This window comes from Glycine max, chromosome 19, assembly GCF_000004515.6.
Source record: "Glycine max cultivar Williams 82 chromosome 19, Glycine_max_v4.0, whole genome shotgun sequence".
Taxonomy (NCBI): domain Eukaryota; kingdom Viridiplantae; phylum Streptophyta; class Magnoliopsida; order Fabales; family Fabaceae; genus Glycine; species Glycine max.
Window position 1 is genome coordinate 41,270,629 of NC_038255.2, and position 20,341 is coordinate 41,290,969.

At 34.6% G+C, this 20,341-nt stretch overlaps 3 protein-coding genes and 1 non-coding gene across 13 annotated transcripts; 3 read left to right on the forward strand and 1 right to left on the reverse strand.

Annotated features, from left to right (window-relative positions):
* Window positions 1-663: 663 nt before the first annotated feature.
* Window positions 664-8,737, forward strand: LOC100805951 (DNA polymerase delta small subunit). 3 transcript variants are annotated; one of them, XM_041012545.1, is made up of 16 exons: window positions 664-1,099; window positions 1,333-1,424; window positions 1,498-1,627; window positions 1,768-1,874; window positions 2,579-2,669; window positions 3,007-3,114; window positions 3,703-3,818; window positions 3,908-3,991; window positions 5,412-5,480; window positions 5,560-5,631; window positions 5,714-5,805; window positions 5,886-6,013; window positions 6,213-6,314; window positions 6,429-6,496; window positions 7,496-7,590; window positions 8,102-8,737. In XM_041012545.1, exons 2-15 carry the CDS (start codon window positions 1,386-1,388, stop codon window positions 7,553-7,555), a joined length of 1,266 nt encoding a protein of 421 aa, XP_040868479.1. In that variant the 5' UTR covers window positions 664-1,099; window positions 1,333-1,385; the 3' UTR covers window positions 7,556-7,590; window positions 8,102-8,737. The 3 variants fall into 3 exon arrangements, with proteins under 3 accessions (XP_040868479.1, XP_003554206.1, XP_014627261.1); XM_003554158.4 differs by having other exon boundaries at window positions 668-1,099; window positions 2,579-2,705; window positions 7,496-7,578; XM_014771775.2 differs by having other exon boundaries at window positions 1,081-1,099; window positions 2,579-2,705.
* Window positions 1,190-1,262, reverse strand: TRNAA-UGC (transfer RNA alanine (anticodon UGC)). Its single transcript has one exon. It is a non-coding gene; the product is annotated as a tRNA-Ala (tRNA).
* A 1,401-nt stretch (window positions 8,738-10,138) lies between the features above and the next one.
* LOC102660761 (uncharacterized) lies at window positions 10,139-15,921 on the forward strand. Of its 8 annotated transcripts, none has more exons than XR_005889897.1 (4): window positions 10,139-10,350; window positions 10,783-11,237; window positions 12,098-14,640; window positions 14,796-15,921. XR_005889897.1 is itself a non-coding variant. In XM_041012546.1 (4 exons), exons 2-4 carry the CDS (start codon window positions 10,977-10,979, stop codon window positions 14,802-14,804), a joined length of 333 nt encoding a protein of 110 aa, XP_040868480.1. In that variant the 5' UTR covers window positions 10,157-10,350; window positions 10,780-10,976; the 3' UTR covers window positions 14,805-15,921. The 8 variants fall into 8 exon arrangements, 2 of the variants coding, with proteins under 2 accessions (XP_040868480.1, XP_006604387.1); XR_005889901.1 differs by having other exon boundaries at window positions 12,101-14,640; XM_041012546.1 differs by having other exon boundaries at window positions 10,157-10,350; window positions 10,780-11,237; window positions 14,578-14,640.
* Window positions 15,922-17,731: 1,810 nt separating this feature from the next.
* Window positions 17,732-19,685, forward strand: LOC100305935 (uncharacterized). The gene is given in 2 exon segments (NM_001248253.2): window positions 17,732-18,083; window positions 19,416-19,685. Coding segments are annotated over 2 exon segments (387 nt in total). The 5' UTR covers window positions 17,732-17,786; the 3' UTR covers window positions 19,506-19,685.
* Window positions 19,686-20,341: the final 656 nt, after the last annotated feature.

Consider the following 20,341-nt stretch of genomic DNA (forward strand, 5'->3'; position numbering starts at 1 on the left):
TATTGAACTTGTTTTTTTTAATGTTGTGGGGGCATATATGTAGCTTCAACGTTTGACGTTTTTAAAATTAGTTTGTATTCTGTGAACACGTTGCGCCTCAGTAGGTCCGGGTTTGATTGAATCCCAAGTCTCCTGTCCAATATGTGGACGGTGTTCCATTTACCAATTCCAAGCCAAGCTATTTTATCACCAAAAAAAAAAGGTTAAAGTAGCTTATAAAACTACTATAACGATTTTCCAACACGTTCAATAATTAATATGATATTGGATGTATTTTTTATGACTTACATTTTTTTATTTATTTAAATAATGCTAAAGTTATTTTTATATTATTAATTATTAATCTAAAAATACTGAATCTGTGATTTCAAATAAACGGTTAATGAAAATAATGTTAAATCGTTAATGTAATTTAAAAGTACATACTTATAAAACACTTTTTTTGTATTTAAAATTGTGAAGATGGTTTTTCTAACTTCAAAACATTCAAATCCTTAACGTAAGAGGAGATAACTATTAGGTACTGTTTTTACTGTTGTCTAATTATATTAGAACACGTATACTATTTTTTCCATGTCATCAAAACTGAGTCTTAACACCGCAAGCTGTTTTCTTTTGATGGGATCACATTTGCCAAACAACCTTTGCATTCCTTCATGTCAGATGTGGCAACCTCAGTGAGGCCATATTCTGCATCCACGCTAGCGCCACAATGATATGCATCAAGGGCGAGGTTGGCACACGTTGCCCACTTTGTTAGCGGCGGCGTCGCCACCCCTACCGGCGCCGACCATATTATGCAGTTAAGAGCGGTGACCCCAATGAAACGTTTCGGGACGATTATGCAGGTCTCACCACTTCATGTGCTCTGCAACTTAGATGCGGGATCACCAATGATTCTTCTCAAGTTCGTTGCTTTGCACTACTACCCTTGATTATGGATTAAGGGTTTCTAGAAAAGGATTTCACAAATTGGAAAAAGTGGAGCTAAGGTCCTGAATTGGAATAAATTCAGAAATTGAAGACAATGGTGGTACATGCATTGATGCCACAAAGAGAGGATGACCGGAGAATGACAGTATTGCTACAAAGAGAAATTGTAGGTCAATTTTGTCCTTTGCTAAAAACCAATGAGCATTATTATTATCATAACAAAAAAAAAAATTGCAAACATAATTAAAATATACAATGGAGATGCGGGGGATCGAACCCCGTGCCTCTCGCATGCAAAGCGAGCGCTCTACCATTTGAGCTACATCCCCGTTGATACTTTCAGCTTAACTTAATATAATAACAAATTAATAACTTAAGTTGAATATTTATATGATGTAGTTCTTGCCAAGTCGAAAGAAACAAACAATTGGAGCGAGGCAAGTGTTCCCGCCATGGGAATGGAGCGAGTGCAGTGTGCCTATGCCTCTCTGGTTCATCTCTCTCTCTCTCTCTCTGCATTGTGATTTGTTGATGAATGTGCTAATTTGATTTTCTATGACGCAGGACGAAGCGTTCGAAATAGGGAAAGAGACGTATCAGGGTCAGCAATACAGCCAGATTTACTTCGCGCGCCTTCATTTGATGCGAACACTCTTGTATTCCCTCATTCCTCATTGGAAACCCAATTCTCCCGGTACCCTACCCTCCCTTTTTCTCAAATTCACCACCTTTTTCTACTATCTCCCACTTAGGTTAACATCATGTTTGTGTGTGGTGTGGTTTTCGTTGCTTTGAGGCTTCAATTAGTTATTTTCCGGTTTCTGTTTTCTACAGTGTGCACGGTGCTGGGATTGGAAGAGGGCAAGGAGTGTGTCATTGTTGGAACCCTCTATAAACACATGAAGCTCAAACCTTGCATTCTTGATGAGTATTCTAAGGAGGTAAACTCTCGGTTCTACTTTATTACTATCTCCAATTATATTGCATGAGTACTTGTACATATTATAACTTTATTAGTAAACTGTAAAAAAATATATTTTAAAGAAGATTAAGAGTAAATAATAAATGCGCTAACAATGTAAAAGCATTCTTACATGTTTACGGTTTATCCCATAACAAATTGGCATGTATGATAAGTTGTTGACTTTTATACTGACTACCTTAAAAGTCGTATCAACATTGGTTTCTGATTGGTTGACAATGTAAATATAGAAATTAAACTCAAAGATTAGTTTAATTGATTGAAAATTATTTTAGCGATGATAAAATTATTAAAATACTGGCATTTGAAACATTCAGTTTTGGAAAATCTTAAAATTTAGTTAGTTTGTGTTGACGATGATTTGCAAACATATCATTATGTTAGTGTTACTTGTAGAAATTTGAGTATTTGATAAGAAAAGCAAAAATGTTTTTTGGGTGAATACTAATTAAAGAGGAAAAATATTGACTTGATTTAATGCAAAAGCTCTTGTGCCATGGGACTATGTGAGGAGAGTATGCACGTAGACGTGGGTCATTCTACTCTCCAGAGTGAGGACTTGAATTTGTTATATATGGGTGATTTTATGCTTTCTTTGTATGAAAATTGATAATAATGTGCCATGGTGTTGTATTTCACTATTTTTCTGCCAATAATGTACAGAGATCAGTGGTTCCACTCGTCAAGCCACATAACTTCATACACCCGGATGATCACCTAGTTTTGGAAGATGAAAGTGGGCGGGTTAAGCTCAGTGGGTATATCATTTCGCCATCTGAATATGTAACAGGTCTATATGATGAACAATTTATCTTAATTCACTAAAATAGATTTTGTGATAAGAAGGCAAGGTTTGGTATCCTCAATTTTTTCCTTCCTTCATTTTTTTTTTTTTTGATGTGGGTGTGAACGGGTGATTCAAACAATATTGTATTTATTTGTTTTCAGATTTGTTTAATATTTATCTGAGCTATCTAGAAATAAAACATGTAGCTTAATGATATTCATTCTCATAGGAATTGCAACTTGTCTGCCATACGAATGACTGTCATCTTGGACATGATCATTTTATGCTAACATTGTCTTGACAGGAATTGTGGTTGCTTTACTTGGAAAGGAAACGGGGGCAGGCGACTTTTTGGTTCAGGATGTCCTACAAGCTGGCTTACCACCACAGATAGAATTTCCCCTTAAATCAAGTACCTCTTCTTTATCTTTTACATGTTATAACCCACTAACGCACACACATGGCATCATTATGGGATTTTTTTGCCCAGATCTTAGCCACAAATGGTAGACTATGATTTCCCATTTGAGGATGCATGAATATGTGGTGAATTAGCATCCCACACCCACTTTCCTGCATGAAGTGTTGTTTTTGTTATCTATATAATATTTTTTCAGAACTTGTGGTGTTTGAAAATTTTATTATTCATAGTCAGCAAGCATAAATAGCCTTCTGTTTCCCTTCTTTAGCATAGTCTCTTTCCATTTGATTGCATATGATTTTAATTGTATTTTCTGGAGTTAAAGAAACTAGTTTCTTATCTTTCTCTTTATATAGTCAAACTTTAAAAAGTTATCCAGCATCATAATTCAAATATGTTGCTTGCTGTATGCTTCATTTCCTCCTGCTTGTGTTAATGCACGGATGATGTGCAATAGCCTTGCCATTTTGTTCTTTTAACTGTGCATCTTTGATGCTCCATACTTCATTATTTGTTATTAACATTTCCATTTTTATTAAAAATATTGGCTTAAAATTTTCTTTTATTTGGATTCAACAGGGGAAGACAAATATGTTGTTCTTGTGTCAGGGTTAAGTGTTGGGAGCAGCAGCTCTAATCCTCTTCAGTTTCAGCTTCTCATTGATCATATTACAGGGCATTTAGGAGATGAGAAGGTTTATTCTTCTTTTCTCTCAACTTTCTCATGTTGATAATTATGTAACATTTCAAAGTTTTAACTAATCAAAAGTGACAAATTAAACAGGAGCAAAGTATTGCATCACAAATTGCTCAAGTTGTCTTTGCTGGAAATTTAATTGAGATACCTCACAGACTTCTTAATGGACAGGTATTTATGTTACTGTATAGGGAGAGAGAGAGAGAGGAAAATAAAAGGATTACAGAGAGAAACCTTTACTTCTGCATATGTCATTTACTACTTGCCAGAGCTTTACAGTGTAAGGACAGATCTAATTGTAGGGAAAGAATAGTACAAATATGTGACAATGCGTAGTACAAAAGTAATATAATAGACTAATAACCAGCACTAATATCTCAACGAATTCAACATGAGTTTCTTTAATGATAATGCATTTAATTTCTACTATTTGGTTTCCTATGCTAATATTTTTTTCTTTAACAAGTTTAAACAATGCACTCAACATAAGTATTGTAATAAAGTAAACACCTTCATTTCATGCATTAAGAAAATATCACCGACTCTTCTCTCTGTTGTAATTTGTGTTGTATCATCACCATTTAACTTTCTCTGGTATCTGAATTCCTTGATTACACTTGCTTTCTCTTATGTGATTAGATTTCTATAGTAATGCACATTTGTAGAGGAATATAATATAATAATCTGATACATGTTCTAAAGAATAATTAGATGAGAGGAACTAAGTTGTCCAGCTACTTCTTAACTTATTAGAGTTGCATTTTAGATTTAGACACTCTGGTTGATTATCTCATGTCTTGATTGATATCTTGGTGCTAGACAACACACATTGCACATTTATGTCTTCCAATTTTCTATATAGTTTATTGGCACTAATCCTGGTTATACATACAAACTAGTGAAAATTTTGAATTCATAGGTTGTCATTTGATATTTCTAAAGTGTGGAATTTATAGGGTTGATGGCCCAAACAATCCAAACCTGCACCACATTGGACTTGGACCCAAAAAGGCCTAGATCTGAAAGATTTATGTTAGGAAGAGAAAAGTTGGTCCTGATTCTTAGTTCGTTTTGCTGAATTGGAAGAATTAGTTGTGTATTGGCATAAATTCTGAAATCTGGGTGGGAGGTTATAGGGAGTTGAGTTTTGGAGTGAAGGGAGTTAGTTATTTTTTACTATTGCTTTTGGCACGGGTTGTGAGCAGACAAGCTTGTTTCTTTGAGTAGCATTCTGCTCTGGAGTCTCTTATGTAAAATTTAAGTGGGAAAGACAAATAAACAGAAATACAGAAAGGAAGGGGAACAGAGAAGAACAGAGAGATCAAAGAAGCTGTGCACTGCACTTCTGTTATTATTATTCCAGCCTGTCTAAAATGCAACAGCCCTACTTTATTTATAGGCAGCTACCCGACAACTAAGAAATAACAGTAGCTGACTAACTAACTGACATCCTTTTCTTTTACATATCAGTCTCCTTTCGCTTATAACAGCTCATCATGGAGCTGATTTCAGTAAATAATACAAGCAGTTTTCTGGAATTTAATCGCTAGTTCCTAACTTCATTTATGGGCCTTTTCATCAATATTTGCAGAATTTGGCTTCAAAGGATCTCTCAAGAATGGCTGAGCCAATAAAGGAGCTAGATATTCTGTTGAGTCAGGTTCATTTCATTAGCTTGGTTCTTATATTTTAGTTCTTGTTTTTCTAAATAATTTGCTTAACTTTTACTTGCTTTTCAGATAGCTGCTGGTTTGCCTTTGGATATCATGCCAGGACCCAGTGACCCTGCTAATTTCTCATTACCACAGCAGGTCCTTATGTTATCCTTTAAGGGTTATATATGGCATATTAACACGTGTTGTTTGACATTATTACTAAAATTATCACTTTCAGTCATTGCATAGATGCCTTTTCCCTGGGTCGTCAACGTATAATACTTTTAGATCTTGTACAAATCCTCATTGTTTTGAGCTTGATAATGTCAGGTAAATAGGTTATTCTCAATATTACTCTCTTTGATGTTAAATCTACTATACCTCGAACATGATCCCCACACTGCTTCCAGGTTTCTTGGGACATCCGGCCAAAATGTAGATGATCTTGAGAAGTATTCAGAGGCAAAAGATAAACTTGAATTCATGGAAAGGACATTAAGATGGAGGCATTTGGCACCCACTGCACCTAATACTCTTGGTATGTACATTATATATGCCTCAATGCTTTTACACTTCCTTGGTTATCAATAATCTGTCATTTTTCGCTTAGGTCAGCCAATTTTTCTTGAAGTTTGAACATTAATTAGATTACCTGCTATTTCTGAAGAAGTCTCAACTTCTTAAAAAAAATGAATATTTAGTTATTCTGACTTCTGATTGTGACTGTTGTCTTCCAGGATGCTATCCTTATACTGATAAGGATCCTTTCTTCATTGAGAGCTGTCCTCATGTTTACTTTATTGGAAATCAAGATAAATTTGAAACTCGTGTCATAAAGGGTATTTTCATTCTAAAATCTACATTGCAGAAATGAAAGTTACTTCGTTTCTGATTTGCATTTACTATAATATCCCTTCCCTAAAACTTTAATCAATTTTTCATGTTGATTGCAGGATCAGAAGGGCAGTTGGTGAGACTCGTATGTGTTCCTAAATTCAGTGAAACTGGAGTTGCTGTTATGGTGAGCTCCAAATCTCACACACTTAATGTTAACTTAGATATGGTCCGGTGTCTTCTAGGATGGCCTTTTATACTTGTATAAATGTGGCCTTTAATACATGCACAAATATATTACTCCATTAGCATGTCAGTAACATGTCTCTGGTCAGGTGTTTAAGGTAACATATTACTCCATTAGTTGAATGTACTAATGAGATTCACTTTAGGCATTTCTTTGTACTCAACTAAAACAGGTTTCTGTAAATGATTAACTGCCTGAAAATATGGTTCTTGGCTAGAATTTCAATGCTATCTTTCTTGCTGCTTTTCTCCCTTCTATTATATAATAAAGCAATTTTTAAAAGCTCAATTAAAAGAAAGCACATCCAAAAACTATGTTTTTATTCTTTTGTTCAAATCTTCCATACATAAAGGGTTCTCTTTGGAGAAAATCATGGAAGGTTTTGGTATGAGACAAAGATTGGTTAATTGGGCACATCCAATTATTTTGGTTATGGATTGGGCATGAGACCAATAGGTTTTGGTATGTAGATTGTCTTTTCTTTCCCTACTATAATGGAAAGCAGTGATGTTGCCTGAAAGTCCTCCAAGCCTCAGCTATAAGATGGCTGATATTGTTCCCAGTTGGGTTGAAGGTGATACTTGTAAATATGTAATTTTTAACTATCAATGAATCAAGTAATAAGTCCATGCTGCAAACTTTTAAGCTTGTGTTATTTACTTTGTTAATATGCCATGAACTTCACTGATCTAATCAGTTATCTCTTGCTTTCTCCTCCAAGAAGGTAGAAGTTTTAGTTCAATCCTACTTGGTTGCCACTGATGCAGTTCTAGAATCATCCATATTTGATAAAAATGTAGTCAATAGAAATATTAGTGGTAGGATTATGACTGCGGAGGGGTTGTTTTCCTTGCTTAATGTTTGGTTGTGATATAATAGCTGGTTTCTTCTGATGTAATTCTTCTTGCTGACTTGTGAATTTTTTTTTTTTATTTGCAGCTAAATCTGAGGGACCTTGATTGTTATGCTCTCAGTTTTGGAACTCAATTCAGCTCATAAGAATGCAGAATGAAGTTGTTGTGGTATTTAAATTTGTAAGCTTCTAAATTTTGAACAGTTCTAGCATGAGCGTAGTGTTTATACAATTATAGCTTCTCTAAACTGAGAAAATGTATCTTGTAAAAACTGCTCATAGGAACATTCTCATGTAAAAACTGCTCTTAAATTAGTAGTTAGTGTGGCTTCTCCACAATTATAAATACAGATACAACTTACTTAAATTCATCTGATTTCTAAGTCTAGTGTGTCAAGTTTAATCTCAAATGGTTTTGGTAGTTAATCTGAACATGTAGGTTTCATAATTGAAACTTTTTTTTTTGTTTGTCTGGGAGCATCGAGAAACAGTGTGGTTTCCCCACTATAATAATTACAGATATAATTTACCTAAATTAATTTGATTTCGATGGCTAATGCCATTTTCTTTTTCTCCCTTGAATAGACTTGAAGTTTGAATGTGCCATCCAGTGTATATGTACACATATGATTCACATTTACATCCAGGCACGACAAATAGGAACAGTTTCTTATAGTAATCTCATAATACAGGTTTTGGAAGTTTGTTCATGGTGCTGTTATTGGTGTATCTTGGGACATCAGCCAAGAACTGAAAATTGAAGCTGACAGTTGAGGAAGGCTATCTGCGTTTCTTTAGTGCAATATATTTTTGTAATATTGATATATATTGACTTCTATGTTTATTTTTCTTATTAGTTTTCAATGTAACATAGTATTTATACATTAGTTGATAATCGGTTTGCACTAGGATGGAAGTCAATATTATTGGTTTGGTCTTAACTTGGCTGGTTCAAGAGGAATCAATCATCTGATGGTAGAATCTGACTCTTTTAGCCATTAAGATGATCAAGGATGGCTGCTTAGACACCCACCTGAGTGCGCCTCTAGTCAAATCTGTTCTTTCTTGGAATAAGTAGCTGATGCTTTATCCAAGCATGGTCTTTCCTTAGTAGATAGATTGTTTTTTATTCAGTTCCGGTTTTTCTTTATGTAAGACGTGCTGATGTGTTGTCTACGACCTTCCCTCGTGGGTTAGTTTTCTTCTTAAAGCTTAGTTCTACCTCCTTTGAAGGTGGCCTAATATTCCTTACTGATGTTGTAGCTTAAACAATTTCGTTCTTCTAATAGGGAAAATAAAATAATGCTTCAATGTGTTGAAAGTCAAAAGGAATAAAGCTACTTTGATCAATTTTTCCTTACAAGCAATGGGCATGTCTAGCTTTGCTACTAATGTTACTACTACAATCTATTAGGATCCACTTGATAGCGGAGAATTTGACTAGCTTATAAAAGGTTTTAGGTTCTAACTTGATTATTTACCCAAGCAAATAAGGAAAAAAAATGTAATTTTCACGCGGCAGGGTGAAGAAGAAACCACAATCCACAAGGAGAAAAATTGCCAATGATCTTGTGATAATAGGAACATCCGTTGGAGTAATTTTAAAGAACATTTTCTTACCTTTAAAAAGGTGAACATTTTTCTATTTCAAATATTTCATTAATTTTTATTTATATTTTCACTGTCATATCACTTTTTCTTTCTTTTATCTCATTCTCTTACTGGGTCAAACTCATCTTGCAGATAAATTTACGAGAAACCAAGTTTCTCAACTGAACGGCCGGGTATAATGTCGCTAAAGTGAGATATTGGACCTTTTAAGTAGTAAAACTTCTGTTTGTGACTTTTAAATTAGAAATTATATTTTGAGACGTGTGTATACTAAAAAGATTAAACGTAAGTGAGAAAATAATTATCTATAATATTAAAGATAATTTATTTATTTGATGTTTAAATAGTAAAATTATTTATAAATTATATTTTTTAATTTAGTTAAAATATATTGATAGCCTTTAAAAAATTAAAATATATTGATAAGTATTTTTTTTACATTGGCATATACGTTTATACATAATAATATATGATAAAAATTGTTAGTTTTTATAAAAATTACTTAAAAGATATATCTAAGATAAGTTTTAATTGATTAATAGTATAAAAATCTTTGTACTAATTATATATGAAGATTAAATATATTTTTTTTTATAGATTTTACTTTAACAATTTTTTTACATAAATCTCCCATGGCGAAATAACCAATAGGCATATGAATAATTTTATATGAGATAAAAATATCTGTTAGAGTAAAATGATTTTTTTAACTGCATAGCCATATTATCGGTAAAAATTATAAACTACTTTATTTTGGTATAATAAAATTATAAACTACTCGAAGTTAATTTTTTTTTACATATTTTCTTTTCTCTTTTACACACATTATTTTTACAATTATTTTAAAATTTACTCTTCTCCCATTTCAAACTAGTCTTTAAAATAAATTTTCAATAGTTAAATATAGTCTTATATTACAATTTAAATTATTAATTATAAATTCAAAATATAATTTATAATAATTAAATAGTAAAATTTGTTCATGAAGACGTGAAATATTGATAAATTGGTCCCTATAAAAATAAAAAAAATTTAAATTTAATAAAAAAAATTATAAAAATAATCTGATAGACAGTTTTATCTCTAAACTTAATAATTTAATGTGAAACAAACTCTTAAAAATATAACTTTAAGTGTAAAATTATTGTTTAAATATATGACAAAAAGACCATAACGTGTAACAATGGGGACTAATACGTGGCACTTTCTTTACAAATTTGGGTATTTGGTAACTAGTAAGATCACTATCAGTACTATCGCGCACTACTTACTTCTGTTGGAACGAGAGCCCCTCTCTCTGCGACTCTGCTTCGGTTCTTCCTTCAGTTCAGTGAGTACATTTGATTTTGTTTTATTTTCTTTGAATATTATTTATTTTCTAGTTGTGCGCTGAGTTGTTATTTTGAGTTTTCTAAACTCTAGTGTTCCATTGCAGCAAAGTTTGGATTCTTTGAATCAATAATTTAGGTCAAGTTTTATAGAGGACAATTTTCCAAAACTATTTTGTTTTGTTCTTTTCGATTGCTTTTAATATTTGTAGTAACAAAGCAAGCATTGATACGTTATGTATGGCTGTGAAATGGTTCTAAATTGCGGTTGCAGTTTTGTCGCGATCCTTGACATTGTGAGAAATTGTGGTCGCGAACCGCAATTTAGAACCATTGTCATTGATGCAATGCTAGCTAAATAAACTGTCTCCGTTAAGTTAATCGATGTTTAAGAACAGTAGATTGATATTATAATTGTTGTTGTTCTGAAGCAGCCAGCTGCAGACAATGGCAGACAAGAAGCGGAAGGAGAGGAATGAAGGCAACCGCCAAAGACCGAAGTCGAAGAAGAAGCGGCCAAACACTCAACAGAAGGAGAGGGGCCCTTGTTTGCCCTCATCTTTGCAAAAACAGCTTGACTGTTTAAACCCTACCACTTCCTTTGACAGCATTGATTCTGACGACTACAATGACAATGATGTACACGAGTACAAGGAAGAACGAGCTGAGGAGGTGTCCACCAAGAATAAGCGTTACAACCCTGGTTTTGTCGTCCAGGATGACCTTTCTCATCAATTTGAGGATGAGAATGCGTAATCTGATGTTGAAAGTGAGGATGATGATTACTCGAATGAAAATGCTCTTAGTGACGATTCTGGAGAGGAAGATGATGGAAGGCACACAAGGATGCTACAAGCAATTACTAGCATGCCAAGTGAGGCTTTTCAAGGTAAGAAAATTGCTGTTAAACTTTTGTGTTACTCATTATTTATGCTAGAAGTTAGAACTTAGAGGCACTCTGTCAATTTTCTTCTGTATATATTGGAGAACAGAATTAGTTATTAGAGATGCATATGAACAAATTTTTAATCTTTCTTTATAGTGTCTAACATGACACATTTAATAGCTTCATACAAATGTTATATTTTAACAATGCAACTGTTGAATTATATGATATTATACTAATGATCATCTATACCAAATTTTAAATAATTTAGTCATTCATAGATTTGCAATCTATTAGTAGAATTTAATTATATTTTTAATAATAGATAATATGTTAAAATAAAGTGATGTGATGAAATATCAATTTTGAAATTATATGAAATTACACACTTGATCTTTCCCATGAGAACTTTCTATGTAAAAGTTGGATTGATAAAGTTTAACATTTTTTAAAAGTTATAGAAGATCTCAATTTGTCAAGTTTGACATTCAGTGTCAATTGATCCTTTATATATATATAATTTTGGCGATATGTGGGAGGAATGCCAAAGCAGTTTTTATACATGAATGGTTCCCAGACAGAATCCTGCTGTTGTTGCTCTTTCTATTGTGTTTTCAGAACCATGATATGATAGGCTTATAAATTTTAATCACAATGCAGAGAATAACAAAAGGAAGATGATGAATTCTGTTATTCCTTCTTTCTGTGATTGTGTGTTGGGGCAGCTAGTCCATGTTTAGCAGCAGCCTTATGTGCCTAGGTTCCTCTATAAATAATGATCATGCAATGGGAATGAAAATATATGAGAAAAAGTTATCTTCATTCTTCTTTTGCTTATTTTATCTTTTTGCATTTCTGTTTAGTAGCTTCACAACTGGTTCGACCTGGCAGCCACCACTTTCCATCATGCCCGAACATAATACCAGACAAACAACCACTGACCACCTGGAAGAGGCTGTCAATCGCCTTACCTAGGGACAGACCACTGTGGCCCAAAACCATGCTGCATTATCCCAAGCTTAGTCCGTAGTGAATATTAAAATTGATTCAATCCTCGAATGTCTGGTAGCAATCACTACCACTCCCACATCTCTGAAATCACCACCAACCCCATCTCCACCCCCACCTTCTTGACCTCACATGAAATTAGAGGCGCCATGGTTTGACGGACAGGATCCTATGGGATAAATCTTTCAAATTTCTCAGTTCTTCGATTATCAAGGTTTACCGGATCACGAGAGACTCACGGTGGCGTCGTTCTACATGGAGGGACTGGCATTATGCTAGTACCAGTGGATGTCTCAAAACGGGTTCCTCACTTCGTGGCCGGCGATGCTTTGGGCCTTGGGGTCCCGTTTCGCCCCCTCATTTTACGACAATCCGTAGGATGCCTTGTTCAAATTGCAACAGCGAGGCACCGCCAATGACTACCTGACGGAATTTGAACGTCTAGCAAACCAGATCGTGGGCCTCGGCCCTCCATTCCTATTGAGCTGTTTCATTTCCGGTTTGACCCTGGAACTCCGTTGGGAGGTACAGGCCTCCAGCCATTGTCTCTTCCTCAGGCAGTTGCCTTAGCCAAACTCCAGGAAGACAAATTCAACGACAGGCGCCGCGGACCTCGGCCTGCAACTTCATTTTCCTCCCAGAATCCGCCATCGCCGACACCAACTACCGCAGGATCTTCAACTCCGTCCAGCTCCAAGATTCCCTTCAACGATTAACACTAGAGGAAATGGTTGTTTGCAGAGACAAAGGTATATGCTATCACTGTGACGAGAAATGGATTCTTGATCACAAATGCAAGCTACGTCTCCACCTGTTCATTGCAAACTTGGAACCCAGTGTTCAGGATTTCCCTCAGGGGACACTTCTTCTGACAACTTAGCACCCCTCGATCATGAACCCAATTCTTTTCCTCAGATAAGTCTCAACGCACTAGCAGGGATGCTGGCACCAGAGAATTTTTGCATATATGGCTCCATCCACCACCACAGTGTCGTGATTTTGGTTGACGGAGGCAGCACATACAACTTCATCCAGTCGCGAATGGCCAAGTTCCTCAATCTGTTGTCGTTGCCAACAACTGCACTCCAGGTGATGGTGGATAACGATAGTATTCTCGACTGCAACACCACTTCCCCTTAGGTATCCATTACCGTTCAAGGTCACACATTCACCCTCAACCTTTATCACCTTCCCCTCAGCAGTGCAGACATAGTTTTGGGGGTTCAATGGCTAAAGTTACTAGGCTCAGTCACCATGGACTACACCAACCTCACCGTGTCATTTTTGTATTTGGGCTAGCCCATCAACCTTTTCGCAGATGTCCCTTTCTCCCTTTCCACTGCTTCAAACCAACAGCTTAAGCGGTTTGCCTAGACCCTGAGCATTTTCGCTTTGTTTCACTTATCGCCAGTTCCGGCCCTAGCCCAACCTTCCTCTTCCCTACAACCCCCCACAGACCAAAACACACCCCCAGCCACCACCTCCCTCCTCATCCAATTCGATGAGCTTTTCCACGAACCTCACTCCCTTCCTCCGACCCACTCCATTGCACACCATTGCTAAAATTTACATGTTAAGCTACTAAACAGAAATGCAGAAAGATAAAAGAAACAAAAGAAGAATAAAGATAACTTTTTCTCATATATTTTCATTCTCATTGCATAATCATTATTTATAGAGGAACCTAGGCTCATAGGGTTGCTACTAAACATGGATCAGCTGCCCGCGTGCAATCACAGAGAGAAGGAATAGCATGATTCGTATATTTTTGTTATAACAGAATCTGATTTGGTGATAATGAAATTAGTGGATAAGACAATGGGAATATGCTGCTGTTTGTCCTTTCCCCACATGGTTAAACATAGTCACTGAGGTGGGTTGGCCTCTTAGTGTTCCTTTTGGGTCTGCTAGTGGGCAACATACTGATATTTCTAACAACTCCCCCATCTGGGAAAACAACCTTGTCCTCAAGGTTATAAGAATCCCGTAAACTATCTCAATTCTCCCACGTGGTATCTTCTGGGGCCAAACTCGCCCATCACACCAGAATGAGTTTGGTTGGCCAAACCCAAAAGGAGTCCTAAGAGGCCAGCCCCCTCCTCAGTGACTATGTTTAACCAGGTGGGAGAATTGAGTTATAACAAAAATATGTGAATTATGTTATTCTTTCTCTCTGTGATTGCGCGTTGGGGCAGTTGGTCCATGTTTAGTAGCAGCCCTATGTGTCTAGGTTCCTCTATAAATAATGATTATGCAATGGGATGAAAATATATGAGAAAAAGTTATCTTCATTCATCTTTTGCTTCTTTTATCTTTTTGCATTTCTGTTTAGTAGCTTAACATGGACCTTGAAGCTGCAAAAGAATGTTCCATGAAACGCGAGCGCCAAAGGGCTGAGGTATATCATCAACCCTGAAGAAATAGGAGCTCGAGAAATTTTTCTTAACAAATGTTGTTTACTGAGTACTGATATGTCTAGTATCTTCATGATTAAAACGGGAAAATTATTTCTTTTAAATTTTAATCCTTTTCATACTGTCCAACTTGGTACAGGACGCATGACGCCAACCTCCTTTCTCTTTTTGCCGCAAAACTATCCCAACCTATCTTCCTCACCTCCATAACCACCACTCCACCAAACATCACAACCCTCAAGTGAAGCGCCCAACACTAGCCCAATAAGATGAAGGTGACTTGCGATGAGTGAAGATTTGACCCAAAAATTGCCCTTTCCCCCTCGAATCTACTGCAGAAGTGAAGATTTGAAGAGGTACCTCGTGCGATTATGGCATGGCATGGCAGTGCCAGAGTGGTGGCATCGGCAAGTGTATGTTCTAAGAAGGATCTGAAATTTTTATTTTTATTTTTGTTAAATTTGATTCTCAAGTTCTCATCTTTTTACTGTTTTTGTACTGTTTTTGATAGTTTATAAGATAGTGATTTTGTTTTGATGAGGTTCTCTTGGATCTTGTTTTATGTTTTTTCCCAGGGAGAAATTTCTATGGATTGTTAGTGTTGAAGGTCATGTTTTTTATGATTGTTTAGTAGTCTTGAAGTGTTCTTGAAAGAATTTTCTTTTTTGTGTTTTGAAATTTCAGAAACTGTTTGAGGTGTGTTCTTGTAATGGTGTTATTGAAAGCAAATGTCTAAGAAGATGATGAGGGTATTTTGGAACAAAAATTTCATTAAATCACTTGTGCACAACACATGATGTGCTAAAATAAATGGAACAGGGGTAGATGTGTACTGGAATTGAAAACTTAAGGGGATTTTGTGTAGGGGTTCAACAATGAGTGAGTGAGTGTAATAAGTCTTAACAATGAGTGAGTGTGAGTGTAATAAGTCTTAAACTGGGGAGATAAGTATAATTTGCTCAAAGATTAATGGACAAGAGTTTTGGTTCTGATCCAATTCTAGAAATATTCTCAGTTTTCAATCCTTGGGAAAGTCAATAAACTTTGCCAGGTTAAAGAAAATTTCCAAGATACAAGAAAAAAGAGGTGGAGAATTTACCAGGCAAGGAAGGCTGAAGCTTATGGCATGCAAGAAAGGGAAGAAAATAGAACTCAAGTCCAAAAAAAGTTTTCTTTTTGGGGGGCTTCCTCTTGTGTATTATCAGTGTCAAGTTGAATTGCTGTTGATTATTATTTTCACACTTAACGAAAATGTCATTTTTTAATTTAATGTCCCCAATTGATAAAAATATGTATGCTCCTAAGGTAGTGAAAAAGAATGTTATTTATCTTGGACATATTTCTTCCGTCTCTATCTGGATGAACCTGTGAGATTTCAAACTAACCGTTTTTGGTTAAATTACCCCCCTTCTCAGTTTCAGGTTTTTCTACAGATCTACTCTAACGTGGCTTTAAACTCCCATGCCATTTATACATTGATTTTTAAATTTTATTATACGTCAGTTATAAGTTTGTTGATTCGCTAATAATTATTAACATGGATTACTGATTTCACAACCATTTGTGGATCACCCATGCCGAAGCTTACTAATGTGCAAATACAACCAGCTATATATATTCGATTATTAATAATTTGAATCTGCTCAGCTAAATTATATTGCACATTAATTCATAACTAAACACTCCATCTTAGATATACACCTACAAGCACAAATAAGTTGCACTTATTTATCGTTTTAGGGAAGGAGAATATTATGCAACCAAGTTTTGGATGTTTTATTGTTAATCTGCACAATCTCATGGCATTGAAGAAATGTATCCAAAATGCTCTCAAGTGTAGACCCTTTTAGCAACAGAGAAGTATCCTTTATATTCTTATTTTTTTTATAGCAAAATTCGTATTAAATATGCGAATGTCTTATTTTTAAGCTTGCTCTCTCCTAAAACTAGTAATATTTTAAAACAAACGCTTCCTAAAAGTTTCTTTTTCTATAAATGCAACTTTATTATTGTAATTGTTTTACAACTTCTAGTGGGCTTAATATATTAGTTCATTAAGAAAATAAAGTATTCAATATATTATTATAGGAAAAGATATATTTTCGTACTTTTGTTTGAACTTAGTTTTAGTCTCCAAATTTTAACTTTGATCAATTTGGTCATTCATCCTCACAGCAAAAACTACTTTTTTTCAAACCTCAAACTAAATTGATTAAAGTTAAAACAAAAATTAATACTAATTTTTACCAAAAATACAAGACCAAAAATATATTTTATAAATGATGAGAATGAATGCGGAGAAGGGAGAGTACTGGTGATGGACTGATGGATCACCTTGTTTTGGTGTTTATAATATAAAGTGAGGCAGGTTTTATGTTGTAACGTACTAATCTGAAACAGAAATGATAAAATGGACTTAATTGAGGCAGGTTTCATATATAACCAATTTTATTTGTAATGTTTAGTTTTGAATACCTTTTAATCAATAAGATATTAACATTTAGGAAAAGTATGTTGTTATCAATCCTCAATATTGAATATTGCTGCTTTGGCGACACCCCCGATCCAGATCCAACTTTTACAGCTCCTCTTAGGCCTTAGCATAGGTTTATTATTAATTACGGCATAATCATTATTAGGCTGACTAATATAAAACACTTTTTTTTATTAGGCCAACACTGAAACAAGGTAGCACTGAAACTGAAGAAGGAGAGCGCAATTGTGGGTCCTCTCAATTCTTTAGTATTGTATTGTTGCCATCAGAAAATTCACATGCCAAGCTTAAACATAAACATACGCGTATACAGAATATACAGAAACAGCCAAAAAGAAAACAGAGATAAGAAATAAAACCTTATGAAAATTAAACCAATCACAATTTATTATCCCCACCCAACGGCTATATTTCCTTCCCTCTCTCATTCATTATTCAACAATAAATCACTCACTATTGGTTACCACTTTTGCTTGCTTCTGCAATATTCCTTCCATAACGGTCCTCACCACCCCCTCCATATACTGTAGCACCCTTCTAAAACCACATATATATAATCATATTATTATTACTATTTTCTTACATTACATAAATAGTGCATATATCATATAGAATATTATACCAGTTTCACTTGCAATGGACACTGCTATTGCTACTGAAGCTAAGGTTCAGCATGTCACCAGGAAATCTTCCGATGAGCTTCTGAGGAAGTTCGCCGAAGCGGGTTCCAACGAGGCCGGAAAAAACAAACGGAGGAAGAAGAAGAAGAGGGAAAGTGAATGTGATTGTGACAGCCCTATGAATGGTGGCGCCGCCGTGGTGGAAAGGAGATCTCTTCTGCCGCCGAAAGTGACGCGGAGGTCGGTGTTGCTCCGGCAGCTGAGGGTGAGGGATGTCAGAAACAAGTCGTCACTCTTTGGAACCATTCATAAGGTGAGTGTGCCCAATTCAGTTCATATTCTTCAAACAAAGCATGCTATTGGTTCATATATGGTAACTAAAGTCCTCATTTGAGTACTTTTGATTTTAATTTAGTTTTATAAGTATAAAATGTTTGTTTTATTCTGGTATTTTAAAGTATTTTTTTAATTGTGATATTGGTGCGAATGAAATCTTTCTATTATACTATTAATTGGACTTTTTTTGTTAATTTATTATGTTAACTTCAATTTGGTAACATGAGATAAATTATGTGAAAGATGTCACAATATATAAATCTGTGCTGTCAACCAAAATTAATTCAGTTATAACAAGTATTGATAGAAGAATTAATTTGGTCTAATAATTAGCAGACGCTTTAAAGAGAAATTAAGTAAAAATTTCTAAACTTACATACCAAATTAAAACAAAAGAATTCAAATAAATTGTATTTTAGGTTCGAAGATTTTATTTTTTTTTTAACTTGGGATTGTAATGTAACTTTTGTTGTATGAAAATTGTTAAATGTGTTTGAGAAAAGAATAGATGTCTAGGTGTTTTTGAAGTTATTTTTCAATTAGGATTAGGATTTTACCTTAATGATTTAATGCCAACTTTTATTGGTGTATTAATTAATGAAATGAAATTCTAATTTTAATAAAGAAAACAACATTAAAAATATTTAGGAAACTAGATTTAAGTTTTGTTTTAAATAACCATGCTTGGGTTAAAAACTTCGTACTCCATTGCCCAGCGACTCTTTGGCTGTTTCCGGATTTGAACCCATGACCAACAAGTCACTAAAGCTAGGACTGTTTCCGGATTCGAACCATGCTTGGGTTGTTGTCCTTAAATTGAAGCTTCAAAACAAACAATATAAAATTATGATGGTCAATTCATTAGAATCAGTTCGTTTTCTGGGAGTTTCTGGAGGGGAAGTAATTTGTCAATTTGAGAATTAGAATTGCTTTATACAATTTAACTAACTATACGGTGATTAATTTTATGAATCCCAGCTTACTTTTATGGCTAAAATCCCTAAACATGGGGATAGAATAATAATGTAGGAAAAGTTATATTTATACAATTTTTTTAGAGGGGGAATGTTTTAAGCCTGAAGATGGCTTAGCTTGAAGCTTCAAACTTTGTAACCCAAAAAAAATAAAGAATTATAGTACTCCGGGTAATTTTATTAATTTTGATCAGTAATCTTATCTGGATGTATATTTGTCTCTTAATTATTTTTTTAAATATAGTACTCCGGGTAAAGATTTTTTTTTTTTTCTTTACCATGAAGATTGAGATAACAAATTAGCCATCCTTATTTTATTTTTTTCATCATTGTAGACATGGCGTATAACCGTGGAAAGTGCCTCCAGAGTTTTCCTGGAAAAGCATTATCATCGCCATAAGCGTTTGATCAATGATATTGTTTAGGCTCTGATGAAAAGTCTATTACAAGTATATGAGCTAATACCCGGTCAGAAGCAAAATGCAAAAGCTCACTCTTTATGTATATTGCCCCATTAAAATTTAATTCAATTACTGATTCTATGTATTTCACTTTTACTCTTTGTTTATTCTTTCGCTTTCAACTAATAAAATTTATTCGTTCATCCAATATCCATTTGGTTTACAATATGTCATATCTGAAACAGGAAGAATATGAGAATTATAAATCTGTGTTTATGTTAATCAAAAGCTTCATTACAATAATCTAAACTCTCTCTCTCTCTCTAACAACTGTTTCATCTAAAGTCTGCTAGGTGAAACATTAAGCACATAAAATTAGGTGGCTGGAAAAAGGAAATGGGAATAATGGCATAGCGATGATTCTCTCCTATTATCTCACGTACATCGTCCAATTTGTCACAATGAACCAAAAGAGAGAGAGAGAAAGAAAAGGAATCATTGCGATCATATTAATTGGCTTCCTATGTAGCAACCACGATTATTTAATGCATATGTAACAGGAATTTTATTAGATTAAATTAGGTCAGATTAGATTGGAGCAATTTTTTAAAATTAAAAAACTTAGCCAAGATAAACCAAATAATTAAATGCAATAACAGATTCAGAAAAGAGGCATTTCACATGCGACTTGTGTTTAAGACTCTTTTTTATTACAACCTGTGTTTAAAACTTTTTCTTTTAGTTCTGGAAGGCAAAATACCTTCTACCACATCTAAGAATCTTAGGACTTAATGTTGCACAAATTATAAGCCGCACATACTGAATATGGCTAATATTATACACAGAATACTTTCTACCCT

What these genes read in the sequence shown, in the direction of transcription:
- LOC100805951 (XM_003554158.4), top strand. Translation starts at nt 1,386, where the DNA reads ATGGGAATGGAGCGAGTGCAGTGTGCCTATGCCTCTCTG. An exon ending in TTGATGAGTATTCTAAGGAG is followed by an intron (nt 1,875 to 2,578) that starts GTAAACTCTCGG and finishes AATAATGTACAG; the next exon opens with AGATCAGTGGTTCCACTCGT. An exon ending in GGCATTTAGGAGATGAGAAG is followed by an intron (nt 3,819 to 3,907) that starts GTTTATTCTTCT and finishes CAAATTAAACAG; the next exon opens with GAGCAAAGTATTGCATCACA.
- LOC102660761 (XM_041012546.1), top strand. Translation starts at nt 10,977, where the DNA reads ATGACAATGATGTACACGAGTACAAGGAAGAACGAGCTGAGGAGGTGT. An exon ending in GCCAAGTGAGGCTTTTCAAG is followed by an intron (nt 11,238 to 14,577) that starts GTAAGAAAATTG and finishes TCTGTTTAGTAG; the next exon opens with CTTAACATGGACCTTGAAGC.